We start from the raw sequence: 21,463 nt of genomic DNA, 5'->3' as shown, positions 1-21,463 counted from the left end.
AGCATTCTCAAAGTCCTAAACATTAAATGTCCCTAAATCTAAAGTCTGTTTGTATTCTTCCTATAGGCAACATTTTCTTATATTGCCATCCATTAATTCATCACATGGTGATGTTTTTTATTAATATATTGAACATTATTCTTGTGATACAAGTTTTTAAGAAAATACCCAATCTGATGAGGTGACTAGATGGCTCAGTTGGTTAAGCGTCTGACTTTGGCTCAGGTCATGGTCCTGGGATGGAGCCTCGCATCCAGCCCCGTGTCCAGCCCCGTGTCCGGCTCCACATCAGGCTCCGAGCTCAGCAGGGTTTCTCCCTCTGCCCCTCCCCCCACTTGAGCTCTCTCCTTCTCTCAAATAAATAAATAAAATCTTAAAAAAAAAGAAAATACCCAATGTGTTGGTATTTTATAATCCATTTTGTTTTGTGGTTTGACTGTTGTGTGGTTTTAGTGTAACTTACATTTGAAGAAATTAAATGAAGTTTTACAACCATGTATCTCTTAGAAAGTTTTTGAAAGTAAATGTTGACTTCTCTGGCTATAGTATGATGAATCCTTTTTTAAGTGATTAATTTTGATTGGAAGAATAATATAAATTTCTATATCACAGAAATGTGAATGTTTTGTAGTTATTTGGTTAAAAAGTTTTAACACCAGCAAAAGATAAATTTTAAAAGGGGAGAAAGGGGGCGCCTAACTGGCTCAGTCCGTAGAGCATGTGGCTCTTGATCTTGGGGTCGTGAGTTCAAAACCATGTTGGGTGTAGAGTTTACTTAATAATAATTTTAAAAAATGTTAAGGGGGGAAAAGACCTGAAAAATAATTCACTAAAAACAGTATAGAGCCCTTATACATACGAAAAATGTGTTCAAACTCATTCATAATTAGAGAAATGCAAATTAAAACAAAACTGAGATGGAATAGCCAGAGAAATCCATGTTACTTTTTTATGTGGGTGTGATAAGAGCACTTAATACAAGATGTAGCCTCTAAGCAAAATGCAGTTAACTATAGGCCCTATACTGTAGAGTAGATCTCTAAGACTTATCTTGTATAACCAAATCTTTGTACTCTTTCACTAATACCTCCCTGTTTCACACTCCCCCCAGGCATTCAACCCTCTGAAACCACCATTCTATCCTCTGCTCTTAGGAATTTGACTGTTTTAGATTCCTCATTTAAGTGAGGTCATGTAGTGTTTGTCCTTTTGTGTCTGGAGTATTTCACTCAGCATAACATCCTCTAGGCTTAACCATGTTGTTGCAAATGGCATGATTTCCTTCTTTTTTAAAGGCTGAAAAATATTCCATTATATATAAATGTAATATTTTCTTTATCCATTCATCTGTTGATGGATATTTAGGTTGCTTCCATGTCTTAGTTATTGTGAATAATGCTGCAGTAAACGTGGCAATGCAGATATCTCTTTAGGGTTCTGATTTCAACTCCTTCAGATGTAAACTCATAAGTGGGATTGCTGGATCATACGATACTTCTGTTTTTAATTTTTTGAGAAACCTCCATACTGTTTATCATAGTGGCTGTAGCAATTTACATTCTCACCAATAGTATACAAGACTTCTCTTTTTTCTACATCTTCAATAAAACTTACCTTTTGGGTTGTTTTTTTTTTTTTTTATAATAGCCATCCTAATTAGGTGTGAGATGATAGCTCATTGTGGTTTTGATTTGCATTTGAAAATCAAATTATGATTAATAACGTTGAGGACCTTTTGCATATAGCTGTTGGCCATTCGTTAGGCTTCTTCAGAGAAATGTCCATTCAGGTCTTTGCCCATCTTTTATTCAGGTTATTTGGGGTTCTCATGCTATTGAGTTGTAGGAGTTTTTTATACAGTTTGGATATTAACCCTTTATTAAATAAACTTTTTGCAAATATTTTCTCCCATTCTATAAGTTGCCTTTTCATTTTGTTGATGGTTTCCTTTGCCATGCAGAAGCTTTTTAGTTTGATGTAGTCCTTTTTATGTATTTTTGCTTTTGTTGTCTGTGCTTTTTGTGTCATATTCAAGAAATCAATGGTTAATGGTCCCTTTTTTATTCCTGTGGCATTGGTTATGATGTCCTCACTTTCATTTATGATTTTATTTATTTGCATTTTCTGTCTTTTTTTAGTCAAATGTTTTTTTGATATTGTTTATTTTTAAGAAACTTAATTCTTAGTTTCATTGATCTCTTCTATTGTTTTATAGTCTCTATTTCATTTATTTAAGCTCTAATCTTATTTTCTTTCTTTTCCTAACTTCAGACTAAGTTTGTTCTTTTTCTAGTTTCTTGAGGTGTGACATGACGTGGTAGTTTAAGATCTTTCTTCTTTTTTAATATAGGTGTTTATTGCTATAAACTTCCTTCTTAGTCCTGCTTTTACTGCATCCCATAAATTTTGATACGTTGTGCTTTCATTTTTGTTTGTCTCAAGATATTTTCTGTTTCCCTTAAGTTTCTTCTTTCATCCAATGGTCTTTTAAGAGTGTCTTGTTTATCTCCATGTATTTGTGAATTTTTCTGTTTTCCTTTTGTTACTGATTTCTAATCTCATTCCACTGCTATTGGAAAAGACACTTGGGATGATTTCAAAAGTTAAGTTTTTTGTGACTTAGCATGTGATCAATCCTGGGTATTGTTCTGTGTGTGCTTGAGAAGAATGTGCAGTCTGCGGCTGCTGGGTGGAATGTTCTATATCTATCAGTTAGATCCATTTGGTCTATAGTGTTATTCAAGTCTGCTGTTTCCTTATTAATTTTCCATCCAGATGAGATCTGTTCATTATTGAAAGTGTACTATTGAATTCTTCTCTTGTAATTGTAATTGTATTGCTTTCTATTTCTCCTTTCAGATCTGTCAATGTTTATTTTATATATTTAGGTGCTATGAGGTGGTGTGCATATATATTTATAATTGTTTTATCTTGCTGGAAAATTGACCCTTTATCATATGTAGTGACCTGCTTTTTCTCTTGTGGCAGTTTTTTACTTAAAGTCTGTTTTGTTTGATGTAAGTATAAGCACCCTGCCCTCTTTTGGTTACCATTTGTATGGAATATCTTTTACCATTCCTTCATTTTCAGCCTATGTGTGTCCTTAAATCTAAAGTCTCTCATAAGCATATAGTTGGATCTTGTTGTTTTATTCATTTATTCAGCCTGTGTCTCTTGATTGGGGAGTTTAATTTACATTTACACTTAAAGTAACTATTCTTAGGCAAGGATTTACCTTTTAACTGGACTCCAGACCTTTTAACACTATTTTAAAGTGGTAACAACTTAAATTTAATCACATACAAAAACACTACACTTTTATTACCCCCACACACACACATATTATGTTATTCATATGAGAATTTACTTCTTCAGTATTGTGTATCCATTACAAATTTTTCTGATAATAGTCCTTATTAATACTTTTCCCTTTTATGATTAAAAACAAAAAGGTTTTGTTAACACCCTGCATACTCACGAGGAGGGTAATAAAGGTTGAATTGAGACAGTTTTCATCCGTAACTGAAATTCACATCTTGATCAATTGATACCCGATTTCACATAGCCCAGCCACATTATAAAGTGAAGAGTAATCAGTCTCTTCACTGTAGGATGGGATTAGTAGAATCAAACATTTTGAAAGTCTGTCCTTGAAGGACTAAGAGAAAAGTATGTTCTAATCTTTACACGAGAACTCTACATTCTTTAACTCCCATTACCATATAATGGCAGTTCTATTTGCAGTTTGCACATTAAAGAAGACCTGAGAATGTATCCCCAAAAGCTCAAGCTTAAAATACAAGACTGCCATATTAAATTTTTTGTTGACATTAGTCCCAGCAAAGGCTCTGGCTGACTGTAAATGTCTTCTCCTATTTATCTAAATATGGATTTCTTAGGAAACTTGAGTCTCTGTTAAAGGTCTTTTTAATTAATTGGACCAACTTTTAAAATGTATGCCACATTTAAAATCATACAATTTCCTATATTATAGTTTGCTCCTTTATATAAATCAAATAGATCTGAGGGAAAAAGACACTTAAAACTTTATATTTCAGTATGAGTTATCTGATTTGGATTTGATTTTTCTTTACAAAACTCAAACTCATTCATTACAGTCATGCTTATCTACTTAGCAGTTTAGGGAACAATTTGGCAGTTTTGTAGTTGATGGGGTTTATGGGCCAGCTGGCTGGCAGGGACCACAGGAAGTTGGGCCTGCTGCTAAGTTCCACGGGCACGTTGTGTTGGAGCTCTGATCCATCATCAGACCACATTGTTTTCAAGAACTTTCTAAAAAGTAAATATTATTTTCATTCATCTAAACATTTTTTTTAAGGCGATTATTGCCATTACCTAAAAGGAATTAGAAAATACCTAGCTGAGTATAAAGTAATAAACAACATATACAGACTTGTCTTTGTAGTGTTTACAGCCTAAATTTAAGAGGCAGAAATTAAAATATTCACATATGTAGTCATATGTGCAATACCAAGACTTGTGAAATTAAAATGCTGAGCATCAGAGAGACTGTGTTAAGACTTGATAAGACTACCTACCTACCAGAGTACCTAATTTACATTGGAGGGTCTGGAAATCTCTCTCTATCCCTACACTATGGAAGTGTATTTGAGCTTTAGACCTTAGATTTATTTTAAAAAGTACTACAAATAAAAAGTAGTATTTTTTTGAATGTGAGAAGAAATTTTATACACAAATTTTAAGTAAGCAAATTTGGCACTAAATGAAATATGAAATCTAAAATAGAATTAAAATGCAAAATGCCATTTATTGTTTTACGTTAAAAATACATGTTCAATTTAGAACAGATGAAAAATACATAAAACAAGAAAAAATTTAGTATCTCATAATTTTAAGCATAACTACTATGATATTTTATGTATTTCTAATATCTCTTTTTTCTGTGAGTAGAAATATTTTAAAATGTGGTATCCTATTCTACAACATTCTACAATTTCATTTTCAGTGACGTTTTCAGGTGGCACAATATTTGTGTGTGTTTCTAAGAAGTAATCTAATTTTGCACTGTTTCTTTATCCTTTTACAGGCATTTGCCTGGTGGCCTGATTTATTGGCAGAGCATGCAGAGAAATTCTGGGCTTTATTCACAGTAGATATGGATACTGCACTGGAGGCCCAACCACAAGACTCCTGGGATAGTTTTCCTCTTTTCCAACTGCTCAATAATTTCCTCAGAAATGACAGTAAGCACTTGCGTTTTCTTTAGTATATGAAATGGGGAGGACAGAGAGAATGTTGTGTGTGTGAATGTGTATTTACAGAGCTCTCGCACTAACTCAGCAAGACTGACATAGATAACAATAGTATTTGCTCAGTGTCCCTGACTTTCTCAGGCCGGGTTCTGGGGAAAAGCAGTAACCTGCCCACTTTGCTCCACTGGCCCCAGAAGTTCCTGTTATTTCTCCTCTCCTGCTGACATACGCATCTTTCTCTTTGCACCTTGTGAATCAGAAAATCTTCAAAGGTTAGCATTTCTGAAGCACTGGAGAATACTTAGGTCTCTGAAAGACATCTTAGAAATGTGTCATTAGTCTGGGAATTCATGCTTTGTTAAGGTTTCTATTTTCTATTTTTATTATGCATCCTGATACTATTGTTTGCCTGAGAGGGATTCACTTCCATAGATGATGGTGTAATGTTGCTGTGCAGTATGGGTTTTTCTCTCAGTGTTGAGAAATTTAAGAGAATGTGAAGGTCCTCTCCTGAGACATTTCCTTCCAATGCAATAATAACATTTACGAATTTTCCGATGCATGGTCTTCTAGCGGCCAGAACAAACCTCGTTTTACATCAGGACTTTATAGGGACATTTCTTAACATACAGATTCCTATGATGACTCTTTTTGAAGTTTCCCTTCAGCCCAGCTTTGGTTACTGCTGACATCCTTTGCTTTAACACTTGCAGTGGTCATTGCGTCACCAGTTACGTATTCTAGACAGTTCTTCCCATTATAGACCAAGGTGACCTCTGCCTCATCCTACCCTCTGGTTCTGACTTGTTGTGCTCGATGGATGGAACAGGCTTCTACTGTTGTGTGTGTTCTGCTCCGAGCCCTTGCTGACAGGTCATGCAGTTCTTTCTCACGTGGTAGGGCTTCTGTGCCCACTCCCCTGCTCGTCACCTTCCCCTGCCCAGACCTCACTCCATTTCTCAGGATTGCCCTGGAGTGTGGTGCTGTGAAGAACACAGTGCTCACAGTGTGACCCGAGTAACCCAGACCCCCGGGGGAGGTGCCCTTCCCCTGCCCTGTCTTCAGCTCGTACTGCTCCAACTCGCCCAAGGAACTCAGTCCCCCTGTGATACGTTTCAAACTTGCCATATTTTAAAACGCCAGAGCTTTTTACTGCTCTCTTCCCAGGCACTGCTACTGTATGCTTGTAGGTTTAAACTTAAACCCATGTCTTTACGTTTGTCTTTGCTTTTTAAAAAATTACTTCTTTTGGCTTTGTTCATCACTCCATTGTTTCTTACCTTTCTTTGGTTGTTCATCCCTTTGAATCTCTGATAAAACTACTGTTTTACTGGGGGGTGGGGGGGAATCCACACTAATACGAAATTTTGTGTAGTGTAGCATTAGAACCTCCCCATGGACAGCAGATTTAGGACAGCAGGTTAAGAACCTCTGTCATAGTAAGAGAGGCACCATTTTTAGTAATTAATAACATGAACTTTGATGCCAAACAAATTCACATCTGTCTCTGCCACTTGCAACTTGACCTTTGGCAATAGCTCAACCTCTGTGGACCTTAGATTCTTCATCTATAAAGGAAGGAAAGTAATAGTACCTACAGTGTCATTGGTGGTGAGAATTAATACCATAGTAGCTCACGTATAGTAGATACAAAATAAATATTAGTCTGTGAAAATTTCAGTCTTGACTCTTTGAACCAATTTCATCTCCTATCCAGTTTCATTTCCAGTGATCCTATTAGAAAGCCAAAGAACTAAGCTCCATTTCCTACTTCAGATTTAACCAGTGTCTACTCTCAGAAGTTGCTAACCCCACACTGAATTATCTGTATGTGAATCATGCATTCTGCAAACGATGACCAGCCAGCTTTTAAGCTGTACTTTGATTCCCTCCTGCCAGCTAGAAGACTTTAATGACCTTCTCCTTTTCCCAGTCTTTTAGCATCATTTGTTTTCTGCTAAGAAATTATAACTCAGGTTTAATATTATCTTAAGACAATAAACCTGGACCAAAAATAAATACATATACTATGCATTAAGTCCCTAGCTGAAAGGAAATAAGCATAGGCTTATTTCTAACTGCTTTCTTCATTTGCATGAAAACTCAATAATTGACCATATTTAGATTTATTTGGGAGTTTATGCAAAGATAGGGCATTTATTAATGTTCACAGTCAAACAGTAAAGATGATGAATCATTTAACTTATTCAACAAATCAGAATTTATTTATGGAGAAAACAAGTGTAGACTTCTTAGAAATTTGGGTGGGGGGGGACCTCTACTGCAACTCCAATGAATTAGCATCCTTTAATATTTATTTTTAAGAAGAGCTCTTGCATTGCAAGTGTAAATTTATGAGAGTTATATCAACAAGAACGCTAAAATGCAGGGCTTCTCTCTCATGGGGCTATGCATGGGGCGGGGGGGGGAGTTGGAGCGAGCTCCCTTTTCTCCTCAGCCAGGGTTGGAGGCCAAGATCAGCCCCCAGGGATCATTGTCGGGGCTGCCATGAACTGGCAGCTTTGTTTTCCTGCCTCAGACATCTGTAGTTGCTGGGAGCCCCCACTTGGTCTATAGCAAGCCTGCTGAGCCCACAGCCGGACTAGGGTGTGAAGTGGTAGCACTGGGCATGGGATCTCTGGCTCTCCTTGGATAGTGCCAGGCTCCCATGAGCCGATGCTGGCCTGCATTGCCCCAGTAGTAGCCTGACCTCCTGCATGCCCCATGGACAACGCCTAGCAAACACTCCTAAATGCGGTTCTGCACAGGATTGCGACGGGTGGGGTGGTGAGGAAGAGCCCGGAGCGGGTGCTGCAGAAGGAGCTCCACATGAGCCGGGGCAAGGAGGTCAGCCCTGGTGGCTCAGTCGTTAGGCGTCTGCCTTCGGCTCAGGTCAGATCCCGGGGTCCTGGGATCGAGCCCCACATCAGGCTCGCTGCCCCGCGGGAAGCCTGCTTCTCCCTCTGCCACTCCCCCTGCTTGTGTTCCCCCTCTGCTGTGTCTCTCTCTGTCAAATAAATAAATAAAATCTTAAAAAAAAAAAAAAGGAGGTCAGCCCTGATGCTCAGGACAGCGACAGGGGCTGTGAGCCAAGCCCCGCTTCTCAGCCCCTAGCTGTATCAAGCCAGATAGCGGGCGCTCCAGGCGGCTGCAAGCCGGAAGTTTTCTGTGTTGAAGTGCCTGCTTCCGTTGACTGACAAAACAATGTTTTAGAAAAGTTTTCAAGTTCTGACAGTTTTTCTTCACTAACAAAAGTTCTGAAATCATTTTATTTTGTTCTAAAAGCAATAAACCACCTTCTGTGGAACTGTGGGGGGGAAAAAACCACTAAAATGAGAATAGCAGAAATTTAATTTTTATCTAGACTTGCAAATATTTAATTCAAAAGAGTTGCATACTCCCTTTCCTGTTTTAAGCCATTTCTGTAACATCGGCTTCTATTAAATGCATAACGTATAGTTGTATGTTGTTTTGTCGCACATGATTCAGTTAAAACATGGAAGCATTTATTACTGATCTCTTTTGAGCAATGTCAGTTTTGGGGTAAGTCTAGATCTTGGCTTTGATTTTGCAATGATTAACAGATTTGAGAAAACATCAATTATTTCAGAGAAAAACAGCTCCTCTATGTAGTGAGGTAAATAGAAAAGTTCCCCAGTGCCATAATTTCCTTTTGGTATCAGGAGTACAGGAGAGTCTGGGGAATTGAAATAGAATATAGTGACTTTCACCTCAAACTCACAAGTTACTATCCAAAGCCAAGACCACTGAGCATCTTAATAGTTGGTAAAACATACCTTTTTTTTTTTTTTTGCTATTAATATCACTCTTGATAATAATGAAGAACATTGTTAATAATTCTGTGCTTGTTTTATTAAATTCCTGAAATATTCAGATGGTGATTTACTGAATGCAATCCAAATGTTAAATGTCAACCTATCGCTGCCCCCATATTGACCTTTTGGAAAGCTTTAAGAAAACATAAAACTCGTATCCCTTTAATCCCACCTAGAAAGAAAGAGCCTTACATCACTGCCATGGCATGATAGCTTTTACCACATTGACCCAATTAACATTATATCCCAAATTCTAATTAGTTACAACTTTAGCCAGGAGTAATAGAAAGAGACTGCTCTACAAGGCCCAGTCTTGGAAGGGGAAATATTTTGCTAAATAACAGTGTTTGCTCTTACCTTGCATGTGCTGCACAACTAATTACATAGATTTTAAATGGTTGTGATTTATGATAATGTGGCATGCTTATGTTTGCTTTGCCAAAATAAAAATTACTAACACATCTCCAAGTAGTTGGGGGTATTAGTTAGAATTTTTACTTTATTTGTGCCTTGAAAACTTGGTAGCTGAGTTGTTTGGGGTCTTGTCTTTCAGTGAATAATTCAGATGTCTCCACTGGTTGTTTACCATCTTTCTTTTATTAAAATCTTGATGCTTTGATATTTTAAAATAGGTGCTTATCTTTTGGAAAAGTGGACAGGGTTTTTGACAAAGCTCTTCATTTTCCAGCTGAGGAAACTAAATCCCTAAGAGGCGAAGTGCCTGGGCAGGATCTTGCTGATGGGGATCACCGACAGGGTGCTCACCCGGTGGTCTCCAGTTCAGTCTAGGTCTGCACTAACAAAAGCAGATTCTGGGACGTTTATAGAATAATACAGTCTTTAAAGGAAGATGGGAAATTCCTTGAAGTTTTATTTTTACCTTAGAAAATTCTCAGAAGGTCCTTGAGTTGTGGGGTCAGGGGAAGAGAGTTGGTTAAAGGGTACAGAACAAACCAGAGAATGGTATATGTTGTCCTATCGCGTACGTTATGAAACATCCATGATGAGAACGCCAGGGACTAAACTAATGAGTGGGGGAAAAGATTCAAGACAGCAAATTCAGTTTTTATTTTAAGGAGAAGAAAATTCTGCGGGGGGCATGCATCTTTCCTTAGAGTTGGGCATGATTAGGGAAAATCTTAGCCTTAAGAACCCTTGGAGATGAAGTGTGGTGTTTCCTCGAGGGAAGAGTACGAGCTGCACCGTAATTTTAGCAACTGTCCCCAATCTCCCGCCCCTCACAGACTCACCCACTGATTCCCAGAGCAGGACTGATGATGAAAACAAACTCTGGCTCCTTCATTTCTGTTCAGAAAAGACTGAGCTCCTGCTTGTCCCTCCAACCTACCTCCGTCCACCCTGATCCACTGCCCCCCAACTAAAGAGATAATTAAATGGGTAATCACTTTAAATGGTATCTAAGGAAACAGTCTTGAGAAAGAGATGTATTAAAATTGAGGGAAAATAAATGTTTTCATAATGAAGCAATTAGCATGATAGTTAAATGATGCTGTGCAACTAGATTCTACCCTTGCGTGCTATCTTCCGCAATTGTCTTGTCGATAATAGATATGGCAAGTGACCGCTTCTGACAAATGAAAGCCATCTGCAAATGGCACAAATCATTTCTTTCAGCACTGCTGAAAGGCAAACCCTTGGAGCTAGTCACCTTTTAATCTGTGGATATGTTAGCAAGTGGCAAATGACCATTCTTTTGGGAACAGATTCCCAAGTGAAAAATACCACGGTGCTTCTTCTTTAATTAACAGCCTTTTCACATTGCTAGCACATTAAAGCCATCCTGAAGAACACCCATGCTTATATAATCAATGTCACAGAGTCTCTGCCTAAACGAATAATAAATGTTCAGGCTCTACACTAAGTGAAAACCTATTCTCCAAGACTTTCACCTTCATAAAGATGGGCTCATAAAAATCGAAAAAAGAAAAATTGGAATGTGGTCTCATGAGGATAAAAAGGCTAGTGTTAATAATTAACAAGGAGAGTGAAGTGGAGTCAAATTAGCCATAATAGAGCCCAGAGTGACTGGCAAAGTCACCTCTCATTATCAAAAAAACTCATTAAGAAATGAAGAAGTGGAAATCCCGCTGGGTTATTCTCACACTTAGGCTGTATCAGAGATTATTTTTCAGATTTCTTTCAAATGAAGAACTGTTAGGTCACCATATTGTATATGAGGTTAATCTTCAAGCTTTGAAATATGGAGGGCTGACACCTGCGTGTTATTCTACCTCAAGCACTTAAATGAGCTGTGCATCTGAAATTCACAAATTGGTGTTTATAGATACATCTGTACATACATCTACTGGGAACAATGCAGAATGGATGTAACTTCTAGACTATAGCAGGGCTGTGTACCAGCCTAGTTTTATAGATAGGCACTTTTATAAATGATGAGATGACCACTAAAATGCAAAAATTTACTTAATTTCAATTTCCAGAGTTGACCGAATTCAAAATTGTATGTCAGAATTTGTTTTGCCAGAGAGTATAGTAAATATAAAAACAAGGAGTCCCTAGCTTTTTCTTTTTAGTTGAGTTCCACTGTTGCTCTACATTCTTTACTACATGTAGACATTTTAAATTCTTAGTCTGCTTTTTATGTTTTCGTAGAACTTAATGCCTTCAAGAAAATAACCTGCTCTAAAAGGCCTGTGTGTCCTTCACAGTAGATTGGCAGAAACCTCTGTAAGTCCTAAAGGCCATGAGCATCAAGAACCCTACATTTGAGGGCTGTTGATCACATTACAGCCATTCTCAACTGTTTGCATCGTCTAGAACAAGCATTTTGGAACGTAATCCCAATCAGAAGGTTGTACATACCTGGAATAAAATTATAGACTTTTCCCTTTGGCTTTTATATTAATCTCATAAAAGACAGCATGAGAACTGCAGGACTGTGAGACTTCTTCATCTTTACCCTAAGCCTTGGTTAATGTTGATACTGTTTTTTTTTCCTGAATTAATCCTGCAAGAAACAGGCACTGAATGCCTAAAATTTACAAATTCCAGTCACCTTGCAGAAACATGGATTAAAAACAGTTCTGGCCCTTGAAAAGCATATCATCTAGTAGGGCATATGGACATATATACCCTACTCACTATAATGCAATAGTTTATAAAAATATAACTCAATTATATGTACTGTACTATGGCATTTTTAATTATAGTTTTAAACTTGGATTTGTTGGATTTGGAGTTGTTGTCCAAAATATAGGAAACATTACAACACCAGGGCTCCCAGTCCTTTGGTATGTAGGTAGGTAGATAATTTTTAACAAGTGTACCAAGGGCAAAGGAAGAATTGGATGTGGTTTTAGGAGATTGTTATGCTAGTAAATGTACAAATTAAACATTACCAAACTATATAAATTTACATATCAAGGTTTTAAGTAAAAGGAAAATAAAACCCAATGAGTTTCCTATTCTACTTAAAGAGCACACTTTCAGTTTCCTTTAGACAGTGGATTTTTATTGGTATTTATTCAGTAAACACACATGTATTGAGTGCCTAAGTAATGTGCCAGATTCTTGGCTGCGTGCTACTCCTAGATCTCTGGGGATTTTTTTGTTTGTTTGTGTGTATTTTCTTCCTTTTACATAAGTCTGTTCTAGGCTGCAGTCCTCCTGACTTTTCTACTGAAGCCCGTGTTCATATTTTCAGTGGTAGGAATCCTCATTATGTGCATTTGTCAACATGGAGAGTGGCCTACTAATTTTATATCTTAGTCCGGTGGGCTTTCATTGTGCAAGATCCCTACAGTTTGTAGTCCCTTGAATGATTATTTTATGGCAAAGTCTTGTTTTTATTATGGTCAGTGTTGTTTGTTTTGCTGGTCATGAATTGCTAGTTTCTTCTGAAATGCCTATTTAGAATTTTAGTGGGGGGGAAGTCATTCTTCCTAGTAATCCATTAATGCTGACTAATTGGAAGGGGTGGCACAATATAAAATTGGGTTACATGGGCCCAGGAGTCAACAGCATATTTTTACCCTAAAAAGAATACAGAACTCTTTTATCTGCTTATTCTTCATTTATCCAGTGATTATTATCTCAGTAATTGTTATTAATTGGATCATAGTTTAAATTCTCAGTTAAAATCTTACTATTAAAAGCTTATGACAGGGGCGCCTGGGTGGCTCAGTCGTTAAGCCTCTGCCTTCGGCTCAGGTCATGATCCCAGAGTCCTGGGATCGAGCCCCGCATCGGGCTCCCTGCTCAGCGGGAAGCCTGCTTCTCCCTCTCCCACTCCCCCTGCTTGTGTTCCCGCTCTCTCTGTGTCTCTCTCTGTCAAATAAATAAATAAAATCTTTTAAAAATAAATAAATAATAAAAGCTTATGACAAGTACTTTTGTAAATGTAAGACTCTTTTTGGTATGTAAATAATCAACACTAACTTATTAATTATTGGGATGCTCAAAATAATTGGGCACATCTGCATCCCTAGTTTACCTTTTATTTAAGCCTTTTGCTTTCTTTTGCCATTTCTAATTGTACTGTTAGGCTTGATGTCATTGATGCTTCATTATTTTCTGACAAGGTGATATTTGGAAACGTGGCATCTTTGGGGGGAAAAAAGACGATTTAACAAAGTGGATGCTGGTCCTCCACTTACATTCTTGTAACCGCTCTTTTAGACTCCTTCTGAGCTGTCCTTTCTACTTCCACACCTCAGATATAATGTCAGAAGCTTTCTTGGATAAGGCCACACTGAGAACTTGCCTCTTCCAATGAGCTGTTAGAACGGGTGCCTTGGAGAGGCTTGATTTGGACAGGTGGCAGCCCCAAATCACAATCTATCCTTACTAAACCAGATGGAGAAGATAGAAACACTCATTCTGATGCCTGGGGCTACATATTAAGAGGGCTTTTGACAGTGTCTGATAGGAGCGGAATGCAAACTGGCATATGGGCAACTGAGAAAAAGAGCATACATTTCCATACGCAAGTACAGTGCGTGTGTATTTCCATAGTCCTGCCTTTTGACACCACGCTTTCTCTTTTCTTTCTTGCCCCCTCTGCATTTTTTCTTTATTTCTCCTCCTTTCTCCTCTTCTCTCTGTTTCTCCCTTTCTTTCTTTCTTTGGTTCCTTCCTCCCCTCCCTCCCTCCCCTTCCTCTCTCCCCTTTCCTGAGTCTAATTACCAAAGAAATAATACTGCCAATTTCCAATTTTCTGAAACTTTGGAAAATGGGTCTATAATTTGATTTTTAAAAAATAAAAAGGACACCCTGCTGAAACATGAGCAGACTTTTGGCCAGAATTAAGCATTTGTGACAGGTCTTAGGAAAACCCCATTTTCTTCCCCTATCTTCAGGATGTGAAAGTTTGCTATCAAGAGTCATGACTGAACAGAAAAAATCCTCCCCTTGCCACATTCATTAAAATATGGGACATAAAAGAGCCAACATTCATATCCAGAAGAATTTTCAGCAGTCTGATCTTGGACATGGATCAAAAATAGGACTTTCATACCAATATTATTTAATACTGTATATTCTATATAAGATATGAAGAATATGCAGGCTTCAATAAGTTCTTAGTTTCCTGAATAATAATGTAGTAATTTTAATGTTGTATCTGTGTAGTTTTTCATTCAACAAACATTTGAACACTTGCTTGGAGCCAGACATTTTGCAGGATACTAAAAATACAGATATGGTCCCTCCCTCAAGAACTTTGCACCCTTATAGGGAGAAATAGAAACGTAAACAGGTGAAACCAGTAACTGGGCAAGGGGACAGCAGAACAAAGCATTTCCAGAAAAGTTTGGAGGAGTTAAGTGTAGACTTGAACTAAACCATGCAAATCATTATGGCTGGACCACAGGAAATATGAGGGTCCGGCAACAGAGATGAGCCAGAGAGGTCATTTTTAAGATAAATTGAAAATGTGGATGGCTTTCATACCATCCAAAGGTTTTCACAATTTGTTGTGATGATCCACTAAAAGATTATAATCTTTAGGGGCGCCTGGGTGGCTCAGTCGTTAAGCGTCTGCCTTCGGCTCAGGTCATGATCCCGGAGTCCTGGGATTGAGCCCCGCATCGGGCTCCCTGCTCGGCGGGAAGCCTGTTTCTCCCTCTCCCACTCCTCCTGCTTGTGTTCCCTCTCTCACTGTCTCTCTCTCTGTCAAATAAATAAATAAAATCTTTAAAAAAAAAAAAGATTATCTTTAGGAAGGACATTATAGTTTTATATTTTGGCAAGCCCCTCTGCTTTGAGGTTTGAAGAAGATGATGGATTGACAAAGGGAAAATTAGGATCCTGAAGACCAGTAAAGCGATTATTGCACTAATCAAGGCAGGAGATGAGAAGGTTAGAAGTAGGGCAACAGCAGTGGTGATGAAGAGAGGAAGGGATGTGTTAAGAAGGATATGGTGGTGGATGTTAAAGAGGGCACTTGTTATGAGCACTGGGTGTTGTATGTAAATGATGAACAACGAATTCTGCTCCAGAAACCAATATTGCACTGTATGTTAACTACCTAAATTACCTAAAATTTAAATTAAAAAAAAAAATACACAGGTCTTGATTACTAATTGGAAATAGAATGTAAAGGCCAAGCCTGTGGGACAGTCACCAGGTACTGATATAGTGATCTAGTGGACAGTCTCTGTTTTCACTCCCATGGTGGGAATACAAGAGAAGGAGGCTTACTTAAGAAGTTAATGACTTCGGGGCGCCTGGGTGGCTCAGTCGGTTAAGCGACTGCCTTCGGCTCGGGTCATGATCCTGGAGTCCCTGAATCGAGTCCCGCATCGGGCTCCCTGCTCGGCAGGGAGTCTGCTTCTCCCTCTGACTCTCCTCCCTCTCATGCTCTCTGTCTGTCATTCTCTCTCTCTCAAATAAATAAATAAAATCTTTAAAAAAAAAAAAAGAAGTTAATGACTTCAGTGCTTATCAAGTGTATCAAAAAAGAGAGCTCTTGCTAGAATTACATTTGAGTCAACTGGTACTTAATCTTAGAGTCATTATAACATTTAATAACAACATTGAGTGTTGATTCTCCTATGTGCTTCTTCATTTTAACAAACTAAGTATGACTTAATAGCCAACATACCTAATCTCTAAAGGCATAATAAAGAAGCATTTGAATTGATGAGGTAGAGGACTCATTTGTAGATGTAATAATTTCTTAAGTGAGCATGTCTTGGACTAGTTAGAAATAATGACAGTGCTTAACAGCACTATCAAGATGTAGAGCCTAGGGGCCCCTGGGTGGCTCAGCTGGTTAAGCGTCTGCCTTCGGCTCAGGTCATGGTCCCAGGGTCCTGGGATCAAATCCTGTATCAGGCTCCTTGTTCAGCGGGAAGCCTGCTTCTCCCTCTCCCTCTGCTTGCTGCTTCCCCTGCTTGTACACACTCTCTCTATGTCAAAAATAAATAAAATCTTAAAAAAAAAAAAAGATGTAGAGCCTATGGGTCTCTCTGTTTTTTATTAGTAGGCCATATAAATTAAGAGTTAGGCTACAGTCTAGCTATATAGCAATGTGAAGTTGTCTGGCTTTTGATGTATATTATAAGCACATTAAATATTTTCACAGTGTGAATTCATTTTTTAGCTCATTGACTATAATAGTTTTCTTCAATCTCTTTTTCATAGTGTAACTGAGTTTTTCAAAATTCTAATTCTAAAAACATATAATTCATCTAAGATGTGGAGTAATGCATTTGTCGTTTGCAAGATTTTTTTCTACCTAAAATAATCTATAAATTTCTAGGTCTTGAAAGATGCTGATATGCTGCTGATAGGTTGGACGACTATATGAATGGATAGATGGATAGATAATAATTTATGGTAATGTAAATTGAGGGGTGATGGTCATATAGTCTATGGGGGATAAGAGGGGGCTCTTGTTCTATTGCCTAATGACTAGATGACTTCACCACATGCCCCTAAATTCTCTGTGCCTCAGCTTCCTTATTGATAAGATTGAAAAAGATAATAGTGCTTTTGTCACAGAGATTTTGTGATGATTAAATGAGAGAATGCATATCAAGGACTTAGCCCCATGTTTGACACTCCAAAAATGCAGGCAAGGAGGAGGAGGAAGAAAAAGAGAGTCCTTAAGTGGAGAGCCAATAAATTCAGATATGGATATATTTTTTAATTTGCTTACCACAATGATTTAGGTGGTTTGAGTGAGAATATTTCATCCTGAATGTTCAACATCCTTATTTCGGTACCATTTGGCAAAAGGAACTGAACTGCATGATCTATATAGTACCTTCTAGCTCTGTGATTGAATCTCCAGGAATAAATAAAGCTCCTTTCAGTGTGCTAATGAAAACATCATTAAGATAACATTAGTCTTCTAAATAAAGACATTTATCTTTAAATATGATTATCATTCCCACTTTAATAGGAAATCTTTTAGCATATAGATAAGCCAGAAAAAATTATTTAACCACAAAAAATACTAAACCATATTAACTAGAAATAGAAAAAAAAAAGTCGTATTTTCCTCTATTAGAATTGCTTCCTGCCCCACTTCTATATGTCTGTAGTTTTCCAGCCTCTGATAAATTTCAGAATCCGTTAAAACAGTATTCATGCCACTGTGGTAAGCATCACATACTTTGCCCAAGTTTTAAAATGCTGTTTAGCTTTCAGGGTATTTTTGCCCTAAAGAAGATTATGTGGGGAAGGTGGCATATTTAGCTGAGTATTTCATGAGACGTTACTTTAAAACTGCTAGTTACTAGATTTTGTATATAAGCACATGCAGCTATTTGGATTCATAAAAGTGAATGGGGTTACTGAGAGACTTTTCCCCATCTTCCACCTCTGCCACTCTAATCCAAGTCACCGTCATTATCATTGTCACCCTTTACCTGGTCTGTTGCAGTCAAGCACTGAACACGAGCCACCTTCTTGCTTCCGCCCTTGGTCACCAACTCCATCTTCCACACAGCAGCCAGAGATATGGTATCATGGCACTCCTCTACTTAATAATAATAAAAATAATGATGCTTCCCTGTGTACCCAATAAAACCCATACTTCTCACCATGTACTACTGTGTAGACATAATCTTGGACTATTCTTTCCCCTCTCTCACTCTACTCGTGCCACACTGGCTTTGTCGTCCTTCTAGAAGTACACCAGCTTGTTCCTTGCCTAGAACTTTCATACTAGCTGTTACCTCTACCTGGCAATCTTTCCTCCAATCTATGATAGCTTGTTTCATAGATTTCATGAGAGTACTAACACTGTTTATGAGGACTGTGCTCCCATGATTTAACTTACCCCCTCAAGGGTCCCACCATCACATTGGGTGTTAGGATTTCAATGAATTTGGCAGGGAAGTAGGTGGGTGTGACACAATCTATAGATAGCACTGACCTTTCTTCTAATGAAATTACATCCTGTGCATAGAAAGCATCCACCTCTGGTGTAGGGAGGTGCACCTTACCTATTACCTACCTATTTGACAGTCCTATCCCCAAAGCACAAATTCTAAGACTTGCACAACTGCTTGAGGTGGGATGTCCCATAGTGTATTTCATTAAAGACAAGTGGACGCCTGAAAAATGCATATGTTTTTAAAGACACATGTGAAAAACTTGATGACTAACAAGAAAATCCACAAATAACTGAAAAGTTCATGAATCAGAATAGATATTCCCAAGGCCACAGTCATCCTGCTGGTGAATTAAATAAGTGTATTTCTTAGAATGAGTCAAGCTTAGCTCTCAGAATTGAATGGGTTTAGCTCTTCTGTGATACACATCTAGCACAGGGATTGTAACTCTCTTTATTGCTCTATTTACATGTGTCAAGACCTTCCAGGTATCCAGCAGCTCTGTTGAATCTCTAGCAAGTGGTCATATGCCTCATGTGTTAAACCTCTCAGAAAGTAAAAACATCCCACCTGCCAGGAAGATTTTATAGAGAAAGAATCTGTTTGCATTTTGACAGCCATATCTAGGAGGTTAATTATACTTCTTGATTAGCTTTCATGATATGTTCAACAGGAGGAGTAAGATCCATTATCATCTGTATTTTACCAGTTCTTCTGTGTCAGACTCTTTCAGGAAACGTTTTTTTCACCCCTCTTTCCCAAATGCCTGATATGATCCCTCTGACAAACACTGTTTCTGCTTGACTATTTCAGCACTTTTATGTAATGGAAAATTTCACAAACATTTGCAAGAAATCTTTGTGCCCTTGGTTGTCCGCTACGTCGATCTCATGGAGTCCTCCATCGCCCAGTCAATTCACAGAGGTTTTGAGCAAGAGACATGGCAGCCTGTCAAGTAGGTATCTTGCCCAGTGTCCATAGAACATCTGTCTCTTTAGTCCTGACCTTATGACTTTACACATGGCCGTCTGTGGTTATTGCTTATGCTGGTCCCTTCCCACGTTGTTTGTTTCTCTACAGGAATATCGCCAACAGTCTTCCCAATGTAGCTCTTCCAAAAGTTCCAAGTCTGCCTCTTAATCTTCCACAGATTCCTAGCTTTTCTACTCCTTCGTGGATGGCTTCTTTATATGAGTCCACGTGTGTATCCCTCACTTATTTCCTGGTGGTGTGTTAGCTAGTGCATGGCCTGGGCTGTGTTCTGTGCACATTTGTTCAGATTGCATGGCATTTATCATCATTGGTTGAGGAATCCTATGTTTTGGTTTTGTGTGAGTTTTTTAAGCTATCAAGCTAAGCTGAGCAAATCGATGATAAATGATACAGATTAAAAAAAAAAAAAAAAACACCACTCACTGGCTTGATCTAGTTCATATGTGATCTGTAGGTGAGAGGTCATTTTGTGACCCAGGTTGTAGACTCTAGCCTAAATGATACACCACACTTGAGGCAATCACTGTGGTAACAGTATGTTTAGGAGCCGTAGTTGGCTCCAACTTCATTACTGCCCACATAGTTTCTCTTGTACATGAAGAAAACTATCGTAAGAATCATTTGAAGAATATAATGTTTTTCTATTTTATCTTAGTTGCACTTTTAAAGAAATAATATTTCAGGTTGCAGAGAAGCGATCGTCCTTTATTTCCTAACACCAGCAAGTCCTTCCATCTATCAGTTGATGCACTTTGTTATTTTTAAATAATCTTTATATCATAAAAACCATATCTGTTAGCTCTACATTGTGATCAGCCCACCTATTACAGATTCAGTAACTGAGAGTCACTAAAACAAAAAGGACACAGGCTTTGAAATTCGAGTTTAGATCCTAGTTTAGCAATCATTAAATCTTTATTAGCCTCAGTTTCCCCAATGCTGAAATGTTATGACACCTAATTTAAAGACATTTTTGTGAGGATAAAAAAGAAAAAAATGATGAAAAGTGCCTGGCACATTCTAGGCTCTCAATAAATAATAACTATTCCTATGCTACATTATGATTTTTATCGTTATTATTACTGTCATCAATCATCATTATTCGTTAACTGTATAGTTTTCAGAAGTGTGAGACTCAGAGCAAGCAAATGAACTCGATAATAGTCCGTGCTTTGCCCAAGATCTCATATGACATCAGCTAGAAAGAATAAGAATTACAAAAAGAAAAATAGCTACCATTCATTGAACACTTACTATGTTCCAGGTAAAGTGCCAGATCTTTTTCTCAGTTAAGCCTCTGGACAACCCTGGGACGTAAATGTCATTGTCCCTATTTTAGGGACTTAGGAAACTAAGCCATAAAGAAGTTAAGAAACAGAAGTTGCCTGAGGTCCCACAGTAAGTAAGTGACAGAGGCAAGCTTTGAACCCAGGTTTGCCTGACCACAAAGCTCTCACTCCTCTTATTCATGTGTTCGGCTTCCAGAGAATATAAGGATGCTGGGCTAAGAACTTGCCCAGCATCCTTTCTGCCTGTCCTCGCACCACTGTTACATCTGCTCCCCAAGGCTGCATACCCTCAAGAAAAGAAAGGAGACCAAGAAGGAGAAGAATAACTTGCAAAATAGCTTAACAATATCTCTCCAAGTTAAACATCATTCCTGTGCCCATGATAGTTATTGGGATGTGAGGTTACAGGTGAATCTTTTTCTTTCAGGCAAATGCTTTGGGCAGTTATAGTATATAGAGTGGTGTCTGTGTCTGCTTGGCAATTATCTAGGAAGTATAATGTATCTTTCTAAGTTTATGTATTTTTGTGCTTCTTAATACTGTTTTATAATTTAACTCCTCTTTTTCCTCATTCCTCACCTGTTTAACACCCTTGATTTTAACCAAAAACATTATTGTGGGCATTACCTTGTGAAATTTAGATTTTGTGTGTGTGTGTCATTATTTTTTTTAGCTTTGAGGCATGTGTGAAACCTGAATCTCATTTATTGGGAGCCCCTTTTTAAAATGACCTGCATCTCAGGACAGGAATCATGACAAATTGTGGCTTTGTAAATAAAGTGCTC

At 38.0% G+C, this 21,463-nt stretch overlaps 1 protein-coding gene and 1 non-coding gene across 14 annotated transcripts in view; both read left to right on the top strand.

Moving 5' to 3' along the window:
• The window catches only part of CADPS2 (calcium dependent secretion activator 2), a 532,431-nt gene that overhangs the window by 449,808 nt on the left and 61,160 nt on the right, over positions 1–21,463 (top strand). For 8 of the 13 annotated variants that reach the window (XM_044920121.1, XM_044920119.1, XM_044920123.1 and 5 more), the window contains 2 exons: positions 5,069–5,225; positions 19,210–19,351. In XM_044920121.1, the coding sequence (XP_044776056.1) occupies positions 5,069–5,225; positions 19,210–19,351 (299 nt within the window). Of the gene's footprint in view, positions 1–5,068; positions 5,226–19,209; positions 19,352–19,476; positions 19,597–21,463 lie in introns of all 13 variants that reach the window. The other 5 variants (XM_044920116.1, XM_044920118.1, XM_044920117.1 and 2 more) reach the window with 1 other exon arrangement.
• LOC123326441 lies at positions 7,624–7,779 on the top strand. Its single transcript, XR_006541101.1, has one exon.

Source organism: Neomonachus schauinslandi, chromosome 12 (genome assembly GCF_002201575.2).
Source record: "Neomonachus schauinslandi chromosome 12, ASM220157v2, whole genome shotgun sequence".
Taxonomy (NCBI): domain Eukaryota; kingdom Metazoa; phylum Chordata; class Mammalia; order Carnivora; family Phocidae; genus Neomonachus; species Neomonachus schauinslandi.
This window is presented reverse-complemented; position numbering and strand designations above follow the sequence as displayed.